Here is a 25,345-nt window from a genome sequence, read left to right on the forward strand (position 1 = left end):
GCGGGGCGTATTGAATTATGGATGTGGGCACGTGGGCACATTACCCCTCTGTGCTCCCCCCTGCTTTTGGCACGCGATGGCAAAAAGGTTAGCCATTACTGGTATAGAGTGTCCTGATTGTGCAGGGGGTTGAACTAGAAGACCTCTAAGGCTCCTTCCAACTCTTGTTCTGTATTCTGTATAACAGTGTAGCTCAGAAGTTCTTCCTGGGTGTCTATTTGCACCTCCCCAAGGAAGGAGAAACCCTGAGTTAGAGTGATAGAAGCCATCAAATCTGGATTCAGGATAACTCAAAGACTGGGCAGGCTTCAAGACTCTTGAAACAGTCTCTACAGGAGAATGTCAAAGAAGTCAAAGCTACCATTGGTTTTTACTTGACCTCTGAGTCCAGTTCAACATGCTGGTTATCTTCTATAAAGTTGTATATAGCTTGGTTGTTGTTCAGTTGCTAATTCGTGTCTGACCCTTCACAACCCCTTGGACCATAATAGCACGCCAGTCTCCCTTGTTCTCCACTTTTCTCTTGGACTTTGCCCAAATTCATGTTCATTGCATTGATGACACTATCTAACCATCTCATTCTCTGCTGTCCCCTTCTCCTTCAATCTTTCCCAATGTCAGGGTATTTTTCAAGGAGTCCTCTCTTCTCAATAGGTGGCTAGTATTTGAACTTCAGCTTCAGTATCTGTCCTTCTAAAAAAACAATCATGATTGATTTTCTTTTTTTTTTATTGAAAAGTTTTATAAAAGATACAAACATTTTCTCCCCCCCTCCCACCCCTCCACCCCCACCCCATCCCACCCCCCTTGCCCACCCACCCTTTCCCCCTCCCCCTTCCCCCCCACCCCCCTTCCTCGACTTCCCAGAACAAGCACAGGGTATAGCATTCACAAACATAAAACTAAAATATGGTAACAATTTGTTGACTTCAAATTCTCCCTAGGTCTTTAACTCCTTATAACTCAAACCACTGTAAACATAAACTAAAAATTAACAATATTTCATTCATAAGCTATATGGAACTTCTTAGTCTGATACTTGTTTTGAATATAGTCAATCCATTTTCTCCATTCCGATATATATCTTTCGTTTGAATGATCTTTAAGATATGATGAGATTTTCGCCATTTCTGCCAAATGCGCGACTTTTAGTGTTCATTCTTCAATAGTAGGTGGATCTTCTTTCTTCCAATACTGTGCCACCAGTAGCCTGGCTATGATTGATTTTCTTTAGGATTGACTCATTTGATCTTCTTGCAGTCTAAGAGACTCACAAGAGTCTTCTCCAGCACCAGAATTCAAAAGCATCAATACTTTGGCCTCAGACTTGCCGCTTGCGAAGCCCCGGCCAGGAGAGTGGCCCACTGACAAGTGGCTGGTTGGCGCTGGCCTGATGTGTCCTGCCGCCGCAGCCTTGCCTGTCATTGAGATCACCGTCCCCGATGTGTGCTGCTCCGTGCCCTCCCCACCTCCACCACCCCTAGGTATGGCGAGCCCTATATTGGAACTCGACAGGCGGCTCCCCCCTACCAGGACCGCACCTGGAAGATAGGAGATAGATGGGTTAAGCACAGCACCCTGACATGCATTCCCACCATCTGGTTTGCCAGGATAGTGCTTGTGGAACTTGTTAAGCAGGCGCTGGGCCTGCACATCCTACTCCGCCACCCATGAGGCGTCAGTGGCAGGTTACCCCTTCCACCGTATCAGGTACTGCAGTTTTCCCCTATGGAGGCGTGAGTCTAAGACACTTTCTATTTTGTATCTCTCCTCCCCTACAGGCCCTGGTGACTGGAGAAGGGGCCAGACATTGGCCTCTTCTACAGATTTCAGGAGGCTGCTGTGGAACATGGGGTGTACCTTCCCCAGCAAGGGTGGAAGTTTCAGTTCCATGGTTACAAGATTGATCACCTGCACAATTGGGAAAGGCCCTAGGTACTTTGGGCCTAGTTTCTTGCATGGTACTTTTAATCTGAGATATTTAGTGGAGAGGTACACCTTGTTCCCCACCCTAAACAGCTTGTGGGACACCCGTTGGCCTGGGCCTTATGGGTTTCGGCCGCCTTCCGCAGTGCTGTGGCGGTGGCGGGACATGTCAGGCTGGCGCCAACCAGCTGCTCGTCAATGGGCTGCTCTCCTGGCCAGGTTGTTGAGATCGCCGTCCCTGGTGTGTGCTGCTCTGTGCCCTCCCCACCTCCACCACTCCCAGTTATGGCGAGCCCCAGATGGGGACTCGACAGGCCTCTTCAGTAGTGGCCTCTACCTAACAGGGATATACTTTGCTGTTATTCTCTTGACATTTCAAAAAGCACAAAGACGTTTATTTCAGTGATATTTGGCCATTTGTGAAGAATTATGGGTGTTTGTCTAATATTTGTTTCTGTTTTTAGTTTATAATGTTATATTATGATGTTATTATAGATAAATCATATTATCATAAATTATATTATAATCTTGTCCATGGCCCAAAGTCTTTTAGATTGGAGTGGTATTAAGGTAAAGTAAAAACAAAACAAAAAACCAAAAAAAAAGTTAAATATTTTGTGTCATCTGCTTAGAGAAACAACAACCCCCAACACTTTATTATGTCATTGACACTTATTGATGAGCAAATTAACCTTGGTCCCTCCTGAATTAATGAACTTTTGCACTGAGGATTCCTGGTCCCACTTGCCATTGTTGAGCCCTGAAGCTTCTGCTGTGAAATTAACAAGCAGAGACCTTCACTGATAAAACAAACAGTTTTTCCGATTTTCCATTGGCTTTGAAGCCTACTGAGGAAAGTCGTTTGACACATACACACCAAAAAAAAAAAAAAAAAAAAAAATCTCATTTAGGTTTCAATTGTCTTGTCACTTTTTTGCTGGCTGTATAATAATTTTAAAAATTAATATCTCTTAGTTCCATTGGTAGAATGAAGGTGCAAAGCATTAAATTGACAGTGGTTGTAAAATAGATATTAACAATTCTAAATAAGTGAGCATTTCATATTTAGGTTTACACATCTCTTAAATTTTTTAAGCTACTCCATAAATAATATATTATGGACCAAGTATATGAATGTGACAAGAATGCATTGTTGTCATATACTGTCTGACAACTTAAAGCTATATTGCCAGATAAAATGTCATCATAATGGATATTCATTAGCTTCTCTAAAAGCGGAACTACTCTAAACTTGTTGAGCTTCATACATGGTGAGCATGTCCATGTGTTAGATTATTATTTTTCTGAGTTGTATGAGTATCACACTATATCAGGGTGGGCGATCTGCACCTGCAAGAACCCCACTTAACCCCGTCTTGCAACCTTCAAAGTATTCTCAATTTGGGTGGCTGAATTTTAGAAAGCAAAAATGCTCATGTTTGGTGGTACGGTTTTTTTCCGATGTTTTGCTAAAATAAAATGCAAATAGATGAATTAATTCCTTGTTTGCTCCATAAATTTACCCTTTCATCAGATGGGCTACACATTTTAATCCCTCACCCAGTGAGACCAATGCACTCCTGCCTTCGCTGTTGATAGCACTTCGGGCCTGATTTTAATAAGCACGACCTCAGCAGCAGAAAGTTTGCTTGCTCCACTTTACAAATTCAGTTACATAGTATCATCAATTTGGGGTTTAATGACATAATTTTTATTCTATATTTTAATTTAGCTACTCTAAATAGTTAACCAGTCAAACTAATTTTACACATTGCTATTAATTTTCAGTAATGCTTATTGTGTGCTGAGTTCAATTTGATTAAAAAGCAGTGTATCTTTATAAACAAACAATGGAAATTTAAGACATGATGCTATGTCTTAATTTAATTCTCCCCTTCTTTTTCATTGGTGGACTGTACAGATAATATTTTTATTAATGATATTATTTTGTTACTATTCGTAATTTATTTAATGATAAATAATGTTTAATCCCTAGTAAAAGTCAGCAGAACAAATCTAGACAAGCTTTATCTTTGCATGGTCTCCTCACCTTCTTCAACACAGCAGCCAGTCAAACAAGTCCATAACCTTTATTTTACATTTCAGATTAACTGCCGCTTGCTGTGCTGTCTGACCTTGGAGGAACAATATAAGTCTTAACTTGGATAAATGGAAAGAAGCCAACTTCATTTAAGAGTTTATGACTTTGTTTTATTTTGATTAGCCATAATTACAATCAAACATAGTTTACAGTTTGGACAACAAGCTAAACTAGAGATAATTTAAAAAAACAGCAAACTTCATTAATCCCTTCTGAGCCACATGTTGTTATTGTTTTTTAACTTTGGGGCCAAATTTATATATATCTTTTTAAATTGTTTTTAATGTTTGTATTTATGTTTTTTACTTTGGCTGTACACCGCCCTGAGTCCTTCGGGAGAAGGGCGGTCTATAAATAGGATAATAAATAAAAAAATAAAAATAAAAAAATGAGAAGTATATTCACAAAGTAAAAGAAGACGGAGGTTCAAAATTGATATGAATTCAATTTTTTTGTTTTTCATGACACAGACTGGTATTTGCTAACTTCAGGCGTGATGATGGCTACCCATTTAGACAGTTTTAAAGGAGAATTGGAACAGATTCATGGAGGGTCAGATTAACAGTGGCTACTAGGCTTAATGACTGATTTTAGAATCCTAGGCAGAAAGCCTGGAAAACCAGCTGCTGGGGAAAAAAACATGGAAGAGGTTTATAACTTTTCTGTATCTCTTGGTAAGTTTCTCAGATACCCCTGGTTGGGTCCATTCTGGACTAGACATGACTTTGGCTTAATTCACAAGGCCCTTCTTATATTTTTGGAAATGGAAATTAGCCCCAGATGTTCAGAATACTTTTGTCATCAACATTGCATATATTCACCAATATTCACTGAGAAGATTGTGGGGCCTTTTCATACTTGAAGCTGGCTCAGGTGCCAGGCTAGGAGCCTATATTTATCCTTTCCACGATGCGAGAACCCAAGTGTTATGCTAGCATAGCTGCAGCAAATATAAATCCACTCAGCTGCTGATGCAAATAAAAGAAAATTCTCCTTTTTTTTTAAACGTCCAGGATGATTTGCAATGGAAGCAGCAAATACCTAAAAATGGCTAGAAGCCTATATGTGTTGCTTGGTAGCAGTATAGTTATTTTTCATCTTTTCTTTTTTAATATTCTGTTTGCAGGAATGGCGAACAGAGCATCTAAAATAACCACTTTCACATTGCAACAAACACATCATCATTTGCTTAAAAAGAGTTATAATTACAGTTGACGAAGCATGGCCACCATAAAAATGCATTAGTTTAGCTTGACACATTAATTACCTGTTTTTGCAGATGTTTTTATATATTGTTGTGCGAACAGATTACAAAATAATTACAGGAAAGTCATATGGAAAACAAGCTAAGGGGGTGGTTTCTCGCCTAAATATTTTCATTCATGTGAATTTGTGCGAGGCACAGCTGCAGTATAGCAAATGGGCAGAGAGAGAGAGAGAGAGAGGGAGAGAGAGAAACGGAGGAATCTCGAAGGGTTTTTATTTGAAGGTCTCTGTCATCAGCATTATCACACTTTTTATATCTTTCTTCAGAGGACGATCTTTTTTAAAAAAATAAACCAACATTGCCTTATTTATAAAAGTCTGATTCAGGTAAAAAAAACCCCTCTGATCTTCATCAAATGAAACACAAATATCTGCTGGTATCAAGAAAGACATCTAAATAGGAAATGAATATTTTGTTTGAAGAAAGATGACCTTGCTTGATTGTGCTATAAAGACTAATTAAAAGCTTTAATATACCTAACACATATTGCTGAGCACATTGTAAGCCGCCCTGAGTCTCCGGAGAAGGGCGGCATATAAATCAAATTTTTTAAAAAAACAAAAACATATTCCTAATGTGTTTTTTTAATGTTTTAAAAAAATCTCAAAGCATAAAAATCTCAAGGATTATTCAGAATTAACGTTACTTCAAATTCTGTTGAAAATCTCAGGACACATGAAGGCAATAGGAACTTGAATATTTGAAAATCATTAGTTTTGGCTTTTAATGTTTTTAGCAATATAATTAGAGGTTGGTTTTTTTTTTTGCAGGGATGTTGTTATTATTACAGGGCCAAAAATTGTTATAAAGAATTGGTATTATAGTTCTTTCATTTAAGGAGAAACAAGAAATAAGTGAAAATAGCAGATTAAAATTATTTACATTGTGAGATATTAACTGATTAATTATGTATAACATTCAACGCATGTAAGAGATAGTAAAATGAAAATCTAAAATTTGGCAACACTTCTAAGTCCAGTGAGTCAGTATCTGAGAAAAGTAGAAAGGAGGAACAAAAAAGGATAGAATTCACTAATTGAATTTGGTGCTATCATAACCTACTAAACATTATATAGCTAATCCCTAGATTTTGGAATGTCTTTTTGTTTCTGGGTATATGAGTACCTATTTTTAATCTTTTAAGTTTAAAAAAGTGCCCTAGGAATCCGAGGGTTTAAGCCGCCCGTTAGAACATCATAAAATCCTAAAAAAATGAAAACATACTTTTTATTGGTTATATCTATGTGTGAAGGTGCTTCTCCCCTCTCCCTACCCCTTTATGCTAGGCGGCTAAATTTTGTGAAAATTTGTTTTTATATAGGAGTGTGAGTTTGAAGATTGATTGGTTTTATATATTACAGGCAAGATTTTACGGAAACACTGGGAAACATTTCTCATTTATCTCATGGGGATGTATTTGTACTAACATTGGAATGGAGAGGAAAATAAATTGCAATAGCTCAAGGCAAGAGCCCACTCTACTTTTGGAAGAGTCTGAAGATTTGGCTTTGTTGACTTGCATGGGGATCTCAGAGGAACACGGAACCTTGGGATTGGTTAATACTTGGAGAACCCTCCCCCTCCCCTTTTAACTTGGATTATTCTATCCTTGTTTTAATGGTCTCCTTTTATTGAAATACAGGTTGTCCTCGACTTATGACCACAATTGAGCCCAACATTTTTGTTGCTAAGTGACACATTTGTTAAGTGAATTTTGCTCCATTTTACGACTTTCTTGCCACACTTGTGAAGTGAATCCCTGCAGTTGTTAAATTAGTACCACGGTTGTTCAGTGAATCTGGTTTTTCCATTGACTTTGCTGGTCAGAAGATCGCAAAATGTGATCACATGTCCCCGGGACACTATAACAGTCATAAATGTGAATCAGTTCGCAAGTGTCTGAATTTTGATCATGTGATCCTGGGGATGCTGCAAGAGTCATAAGTGTGAAAAACGGTCAAAAGTCCCTTTTTTCAGTGCTGTTGTAACTATGAACGGTCACTAAATGAACTGTTGTAAATCGAAGACTACCTGAATCAGATTTTAATATGTTTTTTTTCCTATAAAATTTAGAGACATATATCAAATTCATATCTCTGTGAGATGTGAGCGATCTTACAGATCTGAGTGAGATGAGCGGGTTCTAAATTTGATTGTTGTTGTTAGTTGTGAAGTTATGTCCGACCCATTGCGGTCCCGTGGACAACGTTCCTCCAGGCCTTCCTGTCCTCTACCATCCTGCAATTCCCTCTACATGGGCCTGCCCCTGAGATGCACCCGGAGACTCCAGCTGATCCAGAATGCAGCCGCACGGGTTGTTACGGGAGCCCCTTGTTACTCCCATATAACATCCCTCCTGCATGAGCTGCACTGGTTACCAGTGGTTCTCCGGATCCGCTTCAAAGTGCTGGTTCTCACCTATAAGGCCCTACATGACTTAGGTCCGGGATATTTGCAGGACCTTCTCCTGCCTGCCTCTCACCGTCCTGTTCGCTCACATAGGGCCGCTCTCCTTAGGGTTCCGACGGCGAGCCAATGTCGTCTAGCGGTGCCCAGGGATAGGGTGTTCTCTGTGGGTGCTCCCACCCTCTGGAATGAGTTACCTACTGAGCTCCGGACGGCTCCTGATCTCCACTCCTTCCATTGGGACCTGAAGACTTGGTTGTTCAAGCAAATAGGCTGACTCTGATTCCGGGTTTTATTATTTATTATTAATTAGTTATTTGGTTAAAATGGGATTTTATTGTACATGTTTCTTAACTTGTGTTCGCCGCCCTGAGTCCTTCGGGAGAAGGGCGGCATATAAATACATGTAATAAATAAATAAATCCTCTGGAGTCCATTTAAGCTCACGCTAAATTTGATATATAAACAAATAAAAATAAGGTGGGAAGAGAAAACACTTAAACGGGATCTAGGATTGGAAGGGCTACAGTGGGTCATATTAGGGAATCTGTAGAACAGTTCTATAGAAAAAAAGTGAAGGCTGAGATAAGTAGATCTTGCATGATTGGAGTGGAGGGTGTAAGTGTTTCCATAAACTTTCTGTGAAATAGGATGCTATTACAGAAAAAAAATGGGTTCAGTAGCATTATTTTGGGTTTTTGGTGTTCAGACGTTGTCACAGACGTTTGTCTAGTGATGTAATATCTTACTACAGTAGCCAATTTTTGATGAACATCCTATGGTAACCATTTGGTGATAGGAGCAACAAGGCATTAAAACTTCTATTGTGACCACTTTTCTCAGACCATAACTGAAAAAGAAATTGTTGCAGAGGTTTCAGGCTTATAAATATATTCCTTTATGGTACACAGGAGAATCAAGTCCAACTCGTCGTGAAGCAGTGAAGAGGAAGACTTCAGAATATCTGATGAGAGCAGAAAAAATTTCCAGCATTTACTGTAGACCCTCATCAGAAGATGGCTCAATACTTGGTGTAGGTTCTTTTTATTTCTAAAATAATTTAATTTTCTTGTGTTGGTGTACACATATGGACATATGTTGTGTCTCCTTCACAACTGATTGAATTTCTTTATGGTTAACAGTATCAAAAATATAAATGTGATAGATAAATAAATGAATATGGTTTATGCTAGATAAATAAATGCATGCATATATAGAATAAAGGGCTAAAAACATAGTGAAGGAAAATATCCCACAGTCTTCTGGTCCTAACTGATTCTTCAGAAATGTTACATATTTATCCATTATTAGTTAAGAAAGAATACCACAGCCAAGATCAGCATTAGCATCATTATACATAGCTAAGGAAAACACTTTTTAATTTTTTCCTTGTTAGTGAGATAAGAACAAGTAAATTGCTAGAGAGATTTCTGTAACCCTGAATTTAGAGAAGATGGATGTAATCCTTAGATCTTATTTGTGAGGATCAGGCAATCTGTTATCTTGACTACAGATTATGTGTGTATTAAAGAAATAATTAGGGACGGGATTGTCTCAGATTGGGATCCTGGTGTGGTAAGCATGGAGTGTTAATTCTTCTCTTGCTGCAATCCAATTTGGAATGTGTTCTGTGTTCCTGAAATTAACATTGCTAAGCAAAAGATTAACAGAATAACCAAATTGGAAGGGAACTTGGAGGTCTTCTAGTCCAATCCCCTGCTCAGGCAGTAAACCCTATACCATTTCAGACAAATTGTTGTCCAATCTCTTCTTAAAAACTTCCAGTGTTGGAACATCCGCAACTTTTGGAGACAAGTTGTTCTAATGATTAATTGTTCTAACTGTCAGGAAAGTTCTCCTTAGTTCTAAGTTACTTCTCTCCTTGATTAGTTTCCACCCACTGCTTCTTGTCTTCCCTTCAGGAGCTTTGGAGAATAGATTGACTCTCTCTTCTATGTGGCAGCCCCTTAGATATTGGAACACTGCTATCAAGTCATCCTTAGTCCTTCTTTTCATTAAAGTAAACATACCCAATTCCAGCAACTATTCTTCGTATGCTTTAGCCTCCAGTCCCGTAATCATCTCTATGGCTCTTCTCTGTGCTCTGATTCACTGATACCAGTGGGGACTTATTAAACTCCTCTCCTCCTGGGAGGAGAAGGAGAGAAAGCATCAGAACAATGCTTTGGTCCTGATCAGATTGAGCTTTCCATGAAGTCAGTTTGTTAAAACAAAAAATGCTGCACTTAGAATGCAAAACAGTGCAGAAACATGTAATATGAGATAAAGTGAAATGATAACGAGATCAGATTTGGAGAAAGCAGATTGGGAACATTGAAGAAAAGGCAGTATCCTGTAGAGATGTGATAAAGAATGTCTTGATGGTCATCTCTGAATACTGAAACTTTCTGATGCTATGATTTTTTTACATGGATTTTTTTTTAACAAAAGAGATAGAACTAGTACAGCATTTGTAGTATTGAAATTGCTGTATTTTTTCGAACTCCAAGCCCAAGAGCTTTTGACAAATCTTGGCTTTACTCTACCTTAGTAACAGCAACAATATAATAAAATAATACAATGAACCTCCCTGGGACCATTTTCTTCTTACTCTTGGAATCTTTTCTGCAGCTCTTGTGTGATTGTTGATGATTGCACTGGTGAAGAAATGTTAAAATTTCAGTTCCCCATTTGGATCACAAAATGACCACAGAGTCTTTGGCTTTACTTTAAACAATCCTGATAATAGTTCAAGCTCTTCAGTGGAGATAGGGGAATGGTGCAGGGTGAGCATACAGAGGAATAATCTATTGAACTGAAAAGCAATTAATCTGCTTTTTAAGCTTGTTTTCATTGAAAGAGAAAAAACTGGGGGAAATCTCTTCTGCAATAGAAGTCTTCATGTAAGCTTCGAAGGATTCCTCAGTCCCCCCTATTCATGTGGACTGCTTAATTTAACTTAATTTGTAGACGTGCATATGTGTGAAGGGGGACCCAGCCATAGCAGAGACTGAAGTTAAAATTCTCTTAGGGTTCTTTCCAGCCTTATAATACTGATCTGCTTAATGAAAGATAAATTTCCTAATTAGCTATTAGACTGGCCCCCACTTTTAAGCTGCCATATCAGAAGGAATGTTGCTACTATAATTAATTTCATATTTACAGGCAGCCTTAATTTATATTAGTTTTCTTCATTCAGATTTTACCTCACTTTCTCATGAAATGTTATATACAGAGTGGCTTGTGATAGTAGAACAAAAATAGAGTAATTTAAATACGTGAAAAACATCAAACCTGGATTTTCTCTGATTATGGCCCTGAATATGAGTTAGAAAATACTTGTAAAGCATATTATCTGCCTTAAACATAATTTTAACAATTATAAACAGTTCTGTATCACCTAATGAACTGTATTTGGGCATGAATAGAAGTATGTGAGTTTTCAATCTTCTCCTCTGTATTTTGAATGATCTTGAATTTTGCTAAATGATGTTTATACCTTAGGTGCACTTTTGTAAGAAAACCTGGGAAAGAAAATTGTTCATGAGAGTTAGTCATCTGAAATGGCTAATTTGCATTAGCAGTACCAACTGTACTTGTGGTCTTTCTTTTGCAAATTAATAACAGTGGTTCTGCTATACAAAATAAAATAAAATAAAATAAGACTTTCTGTGATTTCACTGGAGAAGTTCCCTAGTGTGTTTCCTCAATACTAAACCTAGATTTAGGACACATCATAAGCTCTTATGACTTAATGAGAGCCTGCAAATTCTTGTCTACATAAGTTAGTCCTTAGTTCTGGAAACTGGGCAACTTATGTAGAGGACTGAGGTGGTAGTGCCCAGAAGCGTAAAGTGGCCTATTCTATTTCAGATTGCAGTTTTCAGTGGCATGTATTGCCATCAAGTTGGTGATTATAAAGATGATAGGCAACTGAAGATGACAAGGAGAAAGAATGCTTCCATTTAGATGAGGAAAATGACAGTCTGTAATGAGGAAGATTAATATTCAATTATGTGGCTTTGCTTATGGGTCATTTGTTGTATTCATAGTGTAATACATTCCTTGGAATTCTGTAGTAGATCTCATCAAGGTTGAACACTTAAAAATAAATTTATTTGTTTAGTAACAAGTGTACTTCTCCTCAAACTTTCTTCCAAGTTAAGGCATCGCACACAATATTATTTATGCATATGCTTTATTTTATGACCCTGTTTCTGTTCCTTTAGAATTTGAGTAATAATGTGTATGAATAACTTCTCTAGCATTGTACTCGAGTTTTCCTGCTTGCACAAAGAACTAGGAACTATATGAATTGTGAATATTTTAAAAAATATTAATATTCCTTTTTGCCCTATATCCATTTTCATCTCTTGCAAATTATTTACTATCAACTTATTTTCCCCTCCTTTGCATTAAGGACAAACAGAAAACTTCTTTCATCTGCCTTCCCTCTGATTTATGATAAATTTAGTTTCCTTCAGCCTGGCATTTGCTTCAGCAGGCAACCTTCCTTCAAGTACCACCCTGATTGATGTTGTAATCTTTGATATCTTCCATTAGCCTCCAGGATCACTAAGTTCAAGGCCCTCTTGGAACCTAAGGAGCCCTGCCGAGGAACTGAAGGCCTTTCGAGTCCTTGGGGTGATTGACAAGGTAATTCTTCAGTGTCTCTTCAAGAGTTCAGTCATAAATCGACTGCATGCTGACATTCTGTCTTTGAAGCTGCGGTTCTTAAGGATATGAAACAAAGGAGGAAAATGACTCAAATGCATCTGCACTTTAAAATAACAAAAGTAGAAGGAAAAGAAAGGCTTTTATCTAAGCAATTCATGTAAGGTCATGCAAAATATATTTGAGTAAAAGAATTATGTTTGGTTCCATTCTGTGAGAAGGGCCTTGATTTTAAAAAGAATTGCTCTGCGCACTTTCAGAAAGTTGCCAAGATGGTACCAGGGGACAAACAACTTTGAAAGAAGGCAAGTTGGAAAATTCGACAGCCACTGAAAAGCTGGCAGCCCTAACTCAAAAACTAAGGTCAAGTACCAACAAAGAATTTCTTCAGTATTGTTTACTACATTTTTAGTAGAGCCAATTATTTAATCTTTTTTTAGGTCTGCTGGTTCTTCTTTCCTCAAATCTCCAGGTGACACAAATAATGAATGAGATTTGGATAACTGAAATACCTAAAATGCAGCTGCTATGAGTTTGGTCTAGTGGTTAAGGCACAAGGCTAGAAACCAGGAGACTGTGAGTTCTAGATTTGCCTTTGGCATGTAAGCCACAAAAGCCAGCTGGGCGACTTTGGGCCAGTCGTTTTCTTTCAAACCATGAAACAACCACCACAGTCATCATCTATTATTTATAAAAATAATAAAGGCAGGATATAAAACTCTAAAAATGGTTGTTGATGTTTAGCGGTGCTATATATTGTGTTATCAAATGAAACTGGGTTAATAATAGGTTATAAAGAAAGATACTGATGGCAAATAGTTGGTATTGCTTAGCCAGCTTTTTGAGCTGAATGTTGAAAATCCTTGGTTTCAGTGCCAGTTCATTCATAACTTTGATTAGTTATTGATAGACAATCAGATTTTAGGATTGCTTGAATTTTTGAAATAGATTTGCAAAATTCCTAGGACAAATATGGAAGAAACTATAGAAATATTAATGTATAAAAATCCAAGGAATAAATATACAATGTTTATGTGTTGCTATCATCTTCCATGAGTTCCTTAAGAGAGTTAAAATGCCTTTTCAAGATAGTTGTAGAAAAATATATTTCAGTTGGATACTAAACATTCTTAGTCTTCTTAAAAATATTATACAATGCCTGATGGTATGTGAACTAGTATCAGAGACTAAGTTCTAGTGGAATCTGAACTTGGAACACATTTGCTAAAAGTGAGAAGGGAGCGGAATGGATTAGAGTGACTAGGATAGAACCAACCACTATACAGTATATTTGTTTTTTTTCTTGTTAATAAAATGAACAAAAAAATGCAGCCAGCCTGTGGGATTTTGGCTGACTCAAGGTAATCCTTGTAGCAAATGGGCTAATCAAATCAGGAATGGCCAATTGGTTGCTGAAGGTGAACCAGTTTAATCTAAACCCTAGCAAACTTATTATATTATAATCTGTATGTAGCAAATAGGAAGGGGATTCCAATTTGGGTATGTATGTGCATCTGAGAGAGTAAGACTGCCTTTTATGTTAAAACTGGCTTTAGATTTATGACAGTGGCCATAATGTCCATGAAAAGAATGATTTGTGTGGCAACAATTTATATCTAGCCAAGTGTCTGGGGGAATAAGATGTCCGTCAGAATAAATGGATACATACCTCTACTATTGTTTTATATTACATCTTTGCACTGTTATCCTTGTGATTAATTATCATATTAATCAATCATTGTCTATAGGCCAGTAGTACACAACCTTTTTGGGGGCCTTGGGATGTACCTGCCCATTGAAGGGCTATAGTCCAAAACTGGCATTGCAAGGGTTGGTGGAAGCAGGAGAAAAATGAGGTTTGATTTAAATATTGTATATGAAATATGTTCAGTATGATCACTTGTTACCAATATAATAATTCCCCTTTCTGCTGCTACATTCATATTACAATTTGGTAGAAATCTTTGGCTCAGTCTTTCTCAACCTTGGCAACGTGAAGATGTGTGAAGCTTAGAAATTTGAAGACTGACTAGGGAATTCTAGGAGATGAAGGCCACACATCTTCAAGCTGCCAAGGTTGAGAAATGCTGGTCTGGATTGGAAGTTGCACTCGGTATGCACCTTTGTTACAGGTGGTTTACAACCGTGGGATCTAGACTGTTTAAACAATTAAAATAGCTGAAGCGTTACAAACAATGAAGACACCCTTTCAAATTGAAGCTTAAACATGGAATTGTGTTTATTTTTAAAAATCTTAATAAGGTTCCATGACTTAGCAACAAGTGCTTAAACTTGTATTTAAAATTTCTTTCATTAAGAATTGGAGAAAACTCACCCAAAAGGTTGTCAATGCAATAGCTGAAAAGCAATTAACAAGCACCTTCCAAAGTGATTAGAAAAGGAAGTATGCAAACTCAGTGTCCTTTTGAAGACACCAACTGTGGTTTGAGCAAGAATTTTATTCTCCATTGTGGGTGGAGACAGTAGCCAGTGTGGGTGATACTCGCCCAATCAGCTTGAAGGACTGAGTCTGTCAATAAGATTAAATCCCGCCCTTGTTGCTGGGTAGACCAGCTTTTGACTCAGTCCTTCAGTTGGATGGGCGTGTGGTTTCTAGCTCTCTAACCTTTCTGGTTATTTTCTTGTGGATTGCTTATTCTGGTTTCCTTCGACCCGTGTGACTGCACATTCTACGCGCAGTGCGGCTACATCAGCAGCCTGGGTGACTCAAGCCCCATTACTGGAGATTTGTCGAGCGGCCACATGGACTTCACCGGCTCCTTTTATTCGCCACTATAAACTTGACAAATTTGCCTCTGCAGAGGCAGCGTTTGGTCGGCAGGTGTTGCAGCGGGTTGTCTCTAGGGAGGTTGTTTTGGACCAGCCTGGTCCCCCCCAGGTTTCGGGACAGTGAACTTGGGTATGTCCCACACTGGCTGCTGTCTCCACCCACAATGGAGAAGGGGCGTTGGTCCTACCTGATACACACTTTCTCATTGGGTAGAGACAGCAGCCAGACCCTCCCTATGCCAGTCTGGTCTTGTTTTTTGTCTGTCTCTGATTCTCTAATCTCTTTTACCACACGCCGAGTCTGTCCTTTTAGTTCTTCACCAAAAGCTGGTCTACCCGGCAAAAAGGGCGGGATTTAATCTTATTGACAGTCTCAGTCCAAGCTGATTGGGCGAGTATCACCCTAACTGGCTGCTGTCTCCACCCAACGAGAAGGTGCGTATCAGGTAGGACCAACGCCCCTTCTCTCATCTCCCAGAGTGCTAAACCTACCAGATACCACTGTATTGTGATCTCCTCACAACAATTAAATATGGAGCACTTGTGGATGATCTCAGGTTCTTTCCTTCTCTGAAGAGGCTTTACAGAGAGAGTTATTTGTTGGCTCTTCATTCTGCCGTAATCATTGGGGCCATCTTCAGTTTGCCATTTTTTCCATGCAAGTCCAAAACTCTTCAAGTTCCTCACATCCTGTGAAAAGAAAGAGAAGCAACTAATGTTGTGGCATCCCCTCCTGCCCCCCAGTCTCTTGTTTAAGCAGCAACTTTTCTTTCCTAACCAGGACCCTGTTCTTCTTGGTCAAATGCAAAACTGATTATTTAAAACTAATTTCCATAATTTGAAAGAGGAATCGGAAAAAGTTATCTTCTGGGGGAAAAAAACCCCAAGGAAACAACATGGGTAGTGTAGTGGGGGTGGTAAAGCAGTTGTCCCAATTGGTAGGCCAGCTCAATTTACTTTAACAACCTGTGGAGATGGAAGGTTTTATTCTAGACTCTTAATTCATCCAGTTATGTCCTTGTGACCTTGGCAAGGAGTTGAATAAGGTGACTAATGGCTCGCCATATTCTTTGCTTCTGGTGGTTTGCCTGTTGCCTGCCTCTGGGCCTACGGCTCCCTTCTGCCAACTTCTGTATTCCTTCGGCCTCTAATCTTGGCACTTTGATGCATATGTTCTGAAGGTGGCCACCATGACTTGGGGTGGCAGCAGATGGTAACCCTTCAGGCTGCCACCAGCTATGCGGGTGTTAAGTTGGAAACTTTGCTTTTGATGAAGAGTCAGCAGTGCATATGAAAGAGCTCTTGCTGCAGAAGTATCTTTTAATTAAAAAAATTAGCATACTGAAACAGTTGCTAATGTCTATGTGTTTAAAGGCATCTAAAATCAACTATTTTCTTTAGGCTAAAGAGTGATTATTTACCAGCATTTTGCTCCTATTTTTTTTTCTTTTTCTTTTTCCAGTGCATTTATTTGTAAACTCTTTTTTTTTTCTTTATAGCAGACTGAACTGCTGGATCCCAATCAAAACACTCAGAATTTTATGTGTAATTTTGTGAAGTGGGATAAAAGTAATGTTGACTTCACCTCTCCCCACATAAGCCCTTTGTAGGGAAACAAGGTTGCAATCTGTGTAATACTTAACTGACAACAAGCCCATTAAATTCAGTGGGAATAACTGTGGCGTAAACTACTATGTATTTGTGCTTTCTATCAGCATGGATCTTTGCTCAATAGGATTAGAATCACAGTATGTTTAACTTTTGAAATCCAGAAACTAAAGAACTCTTAATATTTTGGAGTCCTCCCATCTTCTAAACTTACTCAGTGCTATCATATATTCTGTTCCATATATAGCAATTTGTCCTAATTTACATACATTTTTGTACCTTTAATACTGCTCTTGGAGACTGAAAGTACTGTCAAAGCACAAAGACTCCTTTGAAGGGGCTGATGTGGTTTTTCTAGTTGTTGTTTTAAAAAATATGATCTGCATATTTGTCTTTAATGCATTTCTAGGGCGTTTGCCATCGTTATTTTGAAAAACTGGTACTTTTTTGAAAGACTGGTACTACTTTGGCTATAATATTATTTAAAATAAGCGAGGGAAACTGGAGCCACCTGGGCCAGGTTTGTCTCCTAAGAAGCACTGCCTGATTCTTTATTTATTAAGGAAGTAATCTGGTAATCTCAAATTCTAGTCTAGTCTTATCCCCTTGGTTAACTCAGGAAAACATTAACTGACTTTAAGCAGGTTGAGCAAAAGTTAGCTCTTGCTGATTTGCAAGTCAGTCTTGTTGCATAATTCCCAGTAGTTTAATAATATCAATAAAACAATGCAAGAGCATGGCATTGGGTGGGGTTTTCAATTCCAGTAAATTGTTATCTGTTTCAGGATAAGGACTAGTAGTGATTATGGAAGTTTCTTCAGAGAGATGTGTTGTAGTGGGGGCTAATTGCAGAAAAGAATAGAGGTGAATTATATGTTATCTGCTTTGCATTTAAATTTTTTTTTAGGTAAGTTGTAGCATCTTCACTTAAAAGAATCAGGTGTTTTATGATGTGCGAGATGTTTGCTCAAGATCTTGGAGAGTTGCTGATAGTAGGAGTAGGCATTAATAGAACAGTTCGTCCTGATGTAAGGAAACTTCCTCTGTCATTATTTTGATACATGTAGCACTACAATAGGTAAATAATCTGTGTTATCCAGATGTTGTAAGTCTACAGTTATTTTGGTTGTGCTGGTTAGGTGGATGGAATTCAGAGTGCAAATTCTTTTGGGGGGGGGGTTGGGAGGGGAGAAGGGCTACAAGTTCTCCACTGTACCAGGATATGCGAATACACCTAATAATGCATGTAACAATATGTTTCCACACTTCTTTGGTAAACAGTGTATTCATTCATTAAAAAAATGAAATAAGGAAAAGATGAACAATCTACTCAATTCACTTTTTCTCATTTGCTGTCTCTGGCAAGGGCATCCTGTTGGCATCCTATTTTTTAAAACACTATGGCATCCACTGTCACAGAGAAATTGTATCAAACCATAGGCTGGCAAACCTACCGTAAATGGTAACTCCACATTTGACAAGAATAGGATGTGTGAGCTACACTCAAGGTTATTCACTGGGATTCTGAAGCAGCTAAGAAAAATTACCCTGATATAGTTTATGATCTGTTTGTGAGTGGCTCCTGCTTAGACAACATATTCAATTAAAGCTTAGCTGCATAGTAGGTAAATGTAGATAAACAAATACGTGGAATTAAAAGAAGATTTCTTTTAATTGTAACCATCCCAATAATGATATGCTTATCAAAGGTAATTATTTCATGACGGCTTGGTTATAGCAGTTGTATTATCCTGAAATGAAAGTCTGTGTTGGGTGCTTTTGATTGGGAAGACGGTCATATCAAATTAGTCCAAATTAGATTTTTGTCTTTAGAAAGGTGAGCAAAGCCATGAGCAGTGTTATTAAATTGTGTGTTCTACCCTATGAATGATCCAGCCCTCTTGAGGGTTAAAGAAGTGATTATTCTGTCCTTTATGCTGATGGCTTCACTACCGATTAGCCTAGTGTTGGGTTTTTTTTTGTTTTGTTTAAATGCTTGGCTCCTTATGATCTTTTGTGTATGCAATGATAATATTAATGCAGAGTCGTAAGCCCATTCATTAAGAAATGACTCTAAAATGAGGTTGCTTCGTGTAAATTTGGAGAGCTGCAGATGCTGTGTACAGACGTTTCTTCATGCTATTAGCCGTATGGCTAATAATTTCCAAGTGGCTAAAGCTCTTGTTAGCAAGAGTGCTGGGGTATTAAGAATGGCTCTATAAATAACTTTAAGAAGGGAAGTTGAAGGTGCTTCTTTTTAAAGACTATTGTTAACTAAATATTATTGCCAAACAGATGGAAAGCATTCACCAGCCTGATGTTTTTACTCTAATTATATTATCTCCAGTCCTGTACGGCTCAGTTGAAGAGGTGTATCCAGGGGCCAATTTATAATCATTTAACCAACACCTGTTTGGGAAAAATTGACAGTCAAAGGGCACATTAAAAAAAAAATCACATATGTTCTTGTATTTACTACCTCAATGTGAATGTTAGCTAGCTGCAAATAAACTTGGTTGAAAAGACAAAGTCCCTAGGAAAATTGACGCATCATTTTAAACCATTTTTATCTATTTTAATTTGGCATGTCTTCCACCCCATGTCTTGCAACTAAAGAGGGAAACTACAACTCAATTGTCTTCTTATGATTTATCATCAATTCCTAGTCCATTTTTAAACTGCCTTTAGTTACTGTCTTGATGAAAATTTCTCAACTTATGACATAAACACATGTTTAATACATGCTTTTTTTCCTTGGCCAGGCGTAAATTCATATTTATAATAGGCAGCATTATTACAGAAATATTTCTTAATTCTACATATGTGTGCAGCCCAGGGCTGGGATTCAGCTGGTTCAGACTGGTTTGAGCATATCGGTAGCTCTGATGATCAGCTGGGAGTGAACCGGTTTGCTCCAACGATCAGGTGGGCCTGCCTGCCCGCCCTGCGCATTTTACTTACCTTTATCCTCTCAGTTGATTCACGCGGCAGAGCGGAGTGCCGCGCCTCAGTTGTGTTAGTCCCCAGAAGTAACGCAGAAGTTTAACTTTGTCAAAACTGTGTATGTGTGCGCAGCGTGCATCAGGTGTGGTTGTGCACGAAACACATAATCACCGAACCGGTTGTTAAACCAGCAGGATCCCACCACTGGTGTAGCCAGATGTGTGTGTGCAATTCCGCACGTGTGTGTGTGTAATATACATATATTGGTTTGAAGATCAGATATGCCTTTGTCATTCTGCTAAGTGTAAACACACAAGACCTGCTCTGTAAGTGAGATGGGTGGTTTACAAATTTGATAAATAAATAAGCGAATTAAGAAACTCACGTTCAGAGCTAATTGTGATTTTTTTCCTGTGATGAGTTTATATTACAGGTATTCAGAAAATACAAGCCTAGGTTAGATTTTATCACTCTTTGGTCCTATTCCACAGTATGCTTCACCTCTGATCTAGTCAGATATCCTTAGCAATGTTCTGGCAACACATTGTAATCAGATCAGAAACCGCTGTTAGGGGTACTGTACTTCCTGGAGCAGCGTGGTAGACTCTTCTCTATTGCTCACATACAGGCAGCACTAGGAGCAGCTTGGTCATTGTAGCTAATCAGTGTTTTGAAAGAAACTAGGCATACAAGATCTATGCTGCAAAACATCCACTGTTTACTGTACTGATTTTTATTGCTGCTGCCTAGTGGTTGAATAGATTTTTGCTGACCACATATATTAACTTTAAAGATTAATTCTGGGCTGTCAGGTATCAGAGGGAATTCTGTAATAAAGTAGCTAGCTCTGGTTTGGGTTATTTTTAATCCCTTGGAAGTACCAAAAGTGCTTTTTCAGAGGCAACTGGACTTTCTTGTTTTTCTTTCAAGACGTTTTGCTTCTCATCCAAGAAGCTTCTTCAGCTTTGATTGGATGGTGGGGAATAGAAGGGTTTATACTCCTTGCAGACAGCTGGTCATTTAGAGGATTGTTGAAGCCCTTGTAGGTTTATCTGTGTCCTCAGGGTCACCTGAGTAGTGCTAATGGTTCCTGTAATCTGCAATTTTTCTCTGGAAATCCATTCTTATTCCCACACCACTCAAAGGGTGTTCATATCAAATTGCATAGCTAAAAGTCTGTAGAGATTCTCAGTCATCCAGGTCAGCGTTGTCCCAAAGGTGCTTTTTCAGGAGGCAACTGGACTTTCCTGTTTTTCTTTGAAGAGCCTGAGGTTACAGATAAAGTGCTTCAACAACCAAAGGATGCAAATGACCAGCTGTCTGCAAGGAGTATAAACTCTTCCATTCCCCACCATCCAGTCAGAGCTGAAAAAGCTTCTTGGATGAGAAGTGCAATGTCTTCAAGAAAGTCTAGTTGTCTCCTGAAAAAACACCTCTGGGACAGCCATGACCCGGACCCTGGTCATTGATCCCATAAAATACATTGTGGGAACAGTATCAATCACTTATCATTATCTCAGTGTGTGTTAAATTAAATCAGAGCATTAGAAATGAGAAATACTTATGTTGGCTGGGCTGATTTGAGGTAAGAATGGCTGATTCTACATCCCAGTTCCAAGCATGATACAATTGCTGTGTGAGGAGAAATGTGGGGCTAAGGATGTTCCCAAGTTATACAGTATGTCCTTCACATATAAGGCAGTTGTAGACAAACACTTTTGCATTGTGCATTGATGGCTTCACTGTGTGAACTTAGGTAAAGTGGAGCCTACAACTAAGCAGGGCAAGTGCTAAAAAGAAAAACAATGCTGGCTTAATTGCCAGAGAAACTCTAGGTGGTTTGTAAAGATACAATAACAGTTTAAAATAGCAAACAAAAACCATCCACCTTGGGAAGCAATAATACAAACAATACACATCAGCAGGCTTATAAATTGTCTTTTAATGGGGATTGTTGATAAAAGCTAGATCTTAAAAACTTTCCTAAATGTCCACATGGTCAGAATCATAAGGGCTTTGGGGGGACTGTTCCAGAGGGCAAGCAGAGCCTCAGGGAAAGCCTGTTTCCAAGGTCCTGCAAGATGCCATTGCTTTGCGCATGTGACTGGAGCATGCTGATCCTGCCAGATCTCAGTGGACAGGCAGAAGCAATCATAGTCCTGCTAGTGTCTAGGCCCCAAGATGGGAAGAGTTCTTTAGGACAGTGTTTCTCAACCGTAGCAACTTTCAGATACATGGATCTCAACTCGGAGAATTCCCAGTCAGCAATTCTTGGAGTAAAGTTCACACATCTGAAAGTTGCCAAGGTTGAAAAGTACTCCTCTAGGAGACAACCAACACACTGAATTATATATGAAACCCAACTAGTAACTAGTACAGCTCATGCAGTAAAGGTATCAGGTGGATGAAATGAGATATATACCTATGTAAGTACTTGCTTATTGCATTCAGGACTATTTAAAGCAGGCGGGTGCAACCCATGGCCCATGGCCTGCATGTGGCCCTGGACAGCTAGTAATGCGATCCCACAAGATTGTAAACTTTTAACACTATTGTGTGATTTATATACAGTGCATTAGCTATATTATATATTTTATATACAGCCCAAAACAATTCCTCTTCACTCAATGCAGCCCAGGCAAGCCAAAAGGTTGGACACCCATGAATTAAAGCTTCCGCATGGTTTTAAAGGGAAGCCCCATGTCGAGTATATTGCATGTGGTAGCTCAAATGAGAGCTACCTAAAGTATGATTGACTATGAATAGGTCTTCCCAATTGATAAATGAGCATAAATGCACCAGATTGCTTAACGCACTGTAAGCCGCCCTGAGTCTCCGGAGAAGGGCGGCATATAAATCAAATTAAAAAAAAAAAAAAAAAAGATTGTGCAAAGAATCTCGGAGGCTGCCACTTGCTCATTGTCTTTCTAAGAATGAATCTAAGCCTATTCCATCTCAGTCAGACTCCGTTAGACTCCAGACATTGGGACAGGATTTTGACTAGGAAGCATGGTTAGCTCTTGACCATGAATTAATTTAAGCTGTTCTAGGGACAAGTAAGTTGACAGTTCTCACTGCATCTTGTTTACATTTATAAGTTCTGCATGAAGTGGGTCAGTATAAGAAACTTCAGTGCTGCTTGCTGTGCCTTACAGAACAGTACATACCACTTTGATTCTGGTGCGGTATGTAAATTGGATCCCCAAAATAGGAATAGATAGCAAACATTGAGGGCTTTCATGCATTTTTTCTGAATTGACTAAGTTTACGAGATTTGTCAATGAACTGTTCTTGGAACTGCATACATTTGCAGGTGAAAATAATTTTGAAGGTAAAAAAACTCTTTTATTTTCATGTCATCCTTTTGTTTTTAAATAACGTAGCAAATGTGCTATTGTATGCGATTACAAGGATGGCCATACCTTTTCTGCCTGCCATTTTTAATGCTTGTAAGTATTTCATTAAAAATAATTAACTGCTTAAAATATGCTTCTGCTAATTAGAGATAGATTTTTAATTGACAGTATTACTGATTTACTTTTAAATAATCAGTCTAATTGATTAATTGATTAAGTATTGCAGCTATCACATCTTATAAAAAAGAAATTGTTATCTATATTCCTCCTGTCAAGTCTGTTTTTGAGACTTATATTTCTCATCATTAGGAAATATTAATACCAATAACTTAAAGTTCCAACAGATTGGATTAATTTCAATTACTTCTTCCATTTAGGTTTTGCTTGTAATGGATACTAGGACACAACAGACATATATATTGAAGGTAAGTCATTATTTTTTCTAAATCATTCACTTTGCCAATGGCGACCGGTTTCCCACTGCTTACAGTTCAGTCCACAAAATCCAGGATGCAGAATGTCATCAGTCAGGTTTATGGAGTTTGTGTTTTATTTGTTAATCTTCAGTGGCAGGTTACAGAACTAATAAATGGTTTCTGCTATTGGCAACACTTATTTCTGCTTTGACCATCAAAGGAAAGGGAATTGTTACAGTCAGTGTCCCATGGCATAGTTTACATTTTCTTTACTGAAATATCTAGGTCAGTTCAATAGTGGAAGTAGTAAATATTGACATTAAAGTAATTCTTCACTCTCTCCCAGCACTTGTAGTGCTTAGTTTGCCATGATTCATGTTTACAATGACGGGGAGAGGTTAATTCAGGGGCCATTACTGTACTCATTTATGGGGTTTTGTACATAGTTGTTGTTTTCCTTTGTTTCCCCAGCCCACCTTATTTTGCTTTCTTAGTATTCCTCACTGTTGGCCATGTTGGCTGAGATTGCTATAAATTGTGGTACTATAATATCTGGGAGATCACTCCCCATCTATAGGATATATCACAAAGCTCTCCCCCTTCCTGATGCCTTTGCCCATATGTTGGGGCCTCCACTGCATTAGAGTTTACTATTCCTATTCATCTAATACTTTTCCACTTGAAGAAGCCTTTGTTTCATTTGCAAATTTGGAAGCGGCATGAAGATGACAAGGCCAGCCATAAACAATGTATGAGATGAGAGAATGACAATCCCGCAAGTCTTTCTCCATTTCCTGATATCATCTAATAAAGCTGAATGAGCACGGTTAGGTCACTAAACAAAGCGGAGGGTTAGCTGGAACATTTGCATAGTAGTAATGCATATTTTTATTTTATTGCATTGTTTTATTACATTCCTCCTCTTGACATTGCCAAGAGATGAAGAGAATCAGGGCTGGAGTTTTTTTTCCCCAGCAATAGCTGGAGGTCATGTGAAAACTAATTGTGATCTTCGGTAATTCAGCCACACTTTATTTATCTGCAGAGCTTTTTTCATAAGGTTTTTTTTTTTTATGTGTGCCATCTTTAAAAATCTATAACACCTTCAGGAAACAAATCACATTACCAGTCTATCTTCCCTTCGACCCAATGGAAATGTATGCAGACTCGAGTCCATCAAATTGAAGGTGGGGCAAGACTTGCCTTTGGAATGTGAATGGATTTAGCAGTTTGCTTTGATCCTTAAAGCACGGTCCCTGCCCTCCCTGCCCCTCCCCACAAGAGATATCTGGGGGAAAAAGGTCATAGAGAAATAACTGAGTGTCATTCTGATGACTTGGTTTGTGAGAGATTCTAATGAAAACATTGACCCATGTAATTGATTTTAATGGCAGCTTTGTGCCATCTTCTGTTCTCTGGATGTGCGCCAGATGCCATCAGCAGGGCCTCAGGGGACTGAGGGGCACAGAACAGCAGATGAGTGGTTTCTCTGAAGCCTGGAGTAACTTGGATAGATTAGTTTGGTTGATAAGCACAGAGCACAGCATGCTCCAAAGGCAACTGAGGGTACAACTGACCTTTCTGTTCTCTGTCAGGGTCTAAGAAAAAGTAGCGAATGCAGCAGGAAGAGAAAGACCATCATCCCCCGCAGTGTGCCCAACATGGTGGCTTTGCACAAGTACATCATCTCAGAGGAATCAGTCTTCCTTGTGCTGCATCATGCAGAAGGTTGGTCTGTGGATTCAGATGAGTGTGGGAAGGGGAGGGGAGGCAGGGGAGATGGTGCGGGGGGGGAAGAAAGCCTCAGCTCCTTCAGGTGATACCATCCAGATGTTAGAAGTTTATCTTTTGAATCAAA

At 38.7% G+C, this 25,345-nt stretch overlaps 1 protein-coding gene across 5 annotated transcripts in view; it reads left to right on the plus strand.

Annotated features, from left to right (window-relative positions):
• The window catches only part of RPS6KC1 (ribosomal protein S6 kinase C1), a 96,992-nt gene that overhangs the window by 33,867 nt on the left and 37,780 nt on the right, over positions 1–25,345 (plus strand). For all 5 annotated transcript variants that reach the window (XR_011599736.1, XM_070932390.1, XM_070932391.1 and 2 more), the window contains 4 exons: positions 8,612–8,733; positions 12,264–12,356; positions 23,449–23,496; positions 25,083–25,215. Coding sequence is in view for 4 of the 5 variants with exons in the window: in XM_070932390.1 (XP_070788491.1) it covers positions 8,612–8,733; positions 12,264–12,356; positions 23,449–23,496; positions 25,083–25,215 (396 nt within the window). In the remaining variant the exon portion in view is untranslated. The remainder of the gene's footprint in view (positions 1–8,611; positions 8,734–12,263; positions 12,357–23,448; positions 23,497–25,082; positions 25,216–25,345) is intronic.

The sequence above is a fragment of the Pituophis catenifer genome, unplaced genomic scaffold, assembly GCF_029215685.1.
Source record: "Pituophis catenifer annectens isolate HBS135680 unplaced genomic scaffold, rPitCat1.0.hap2 SCAF_1, whole genome shotgun sequence".
NCBI classification, from domain to species: Eukaryota; Metazoa; Chordata; class Lepidosauria; order Squamata; family Colubridae; genus Pituophis; species Pituophis catenifer.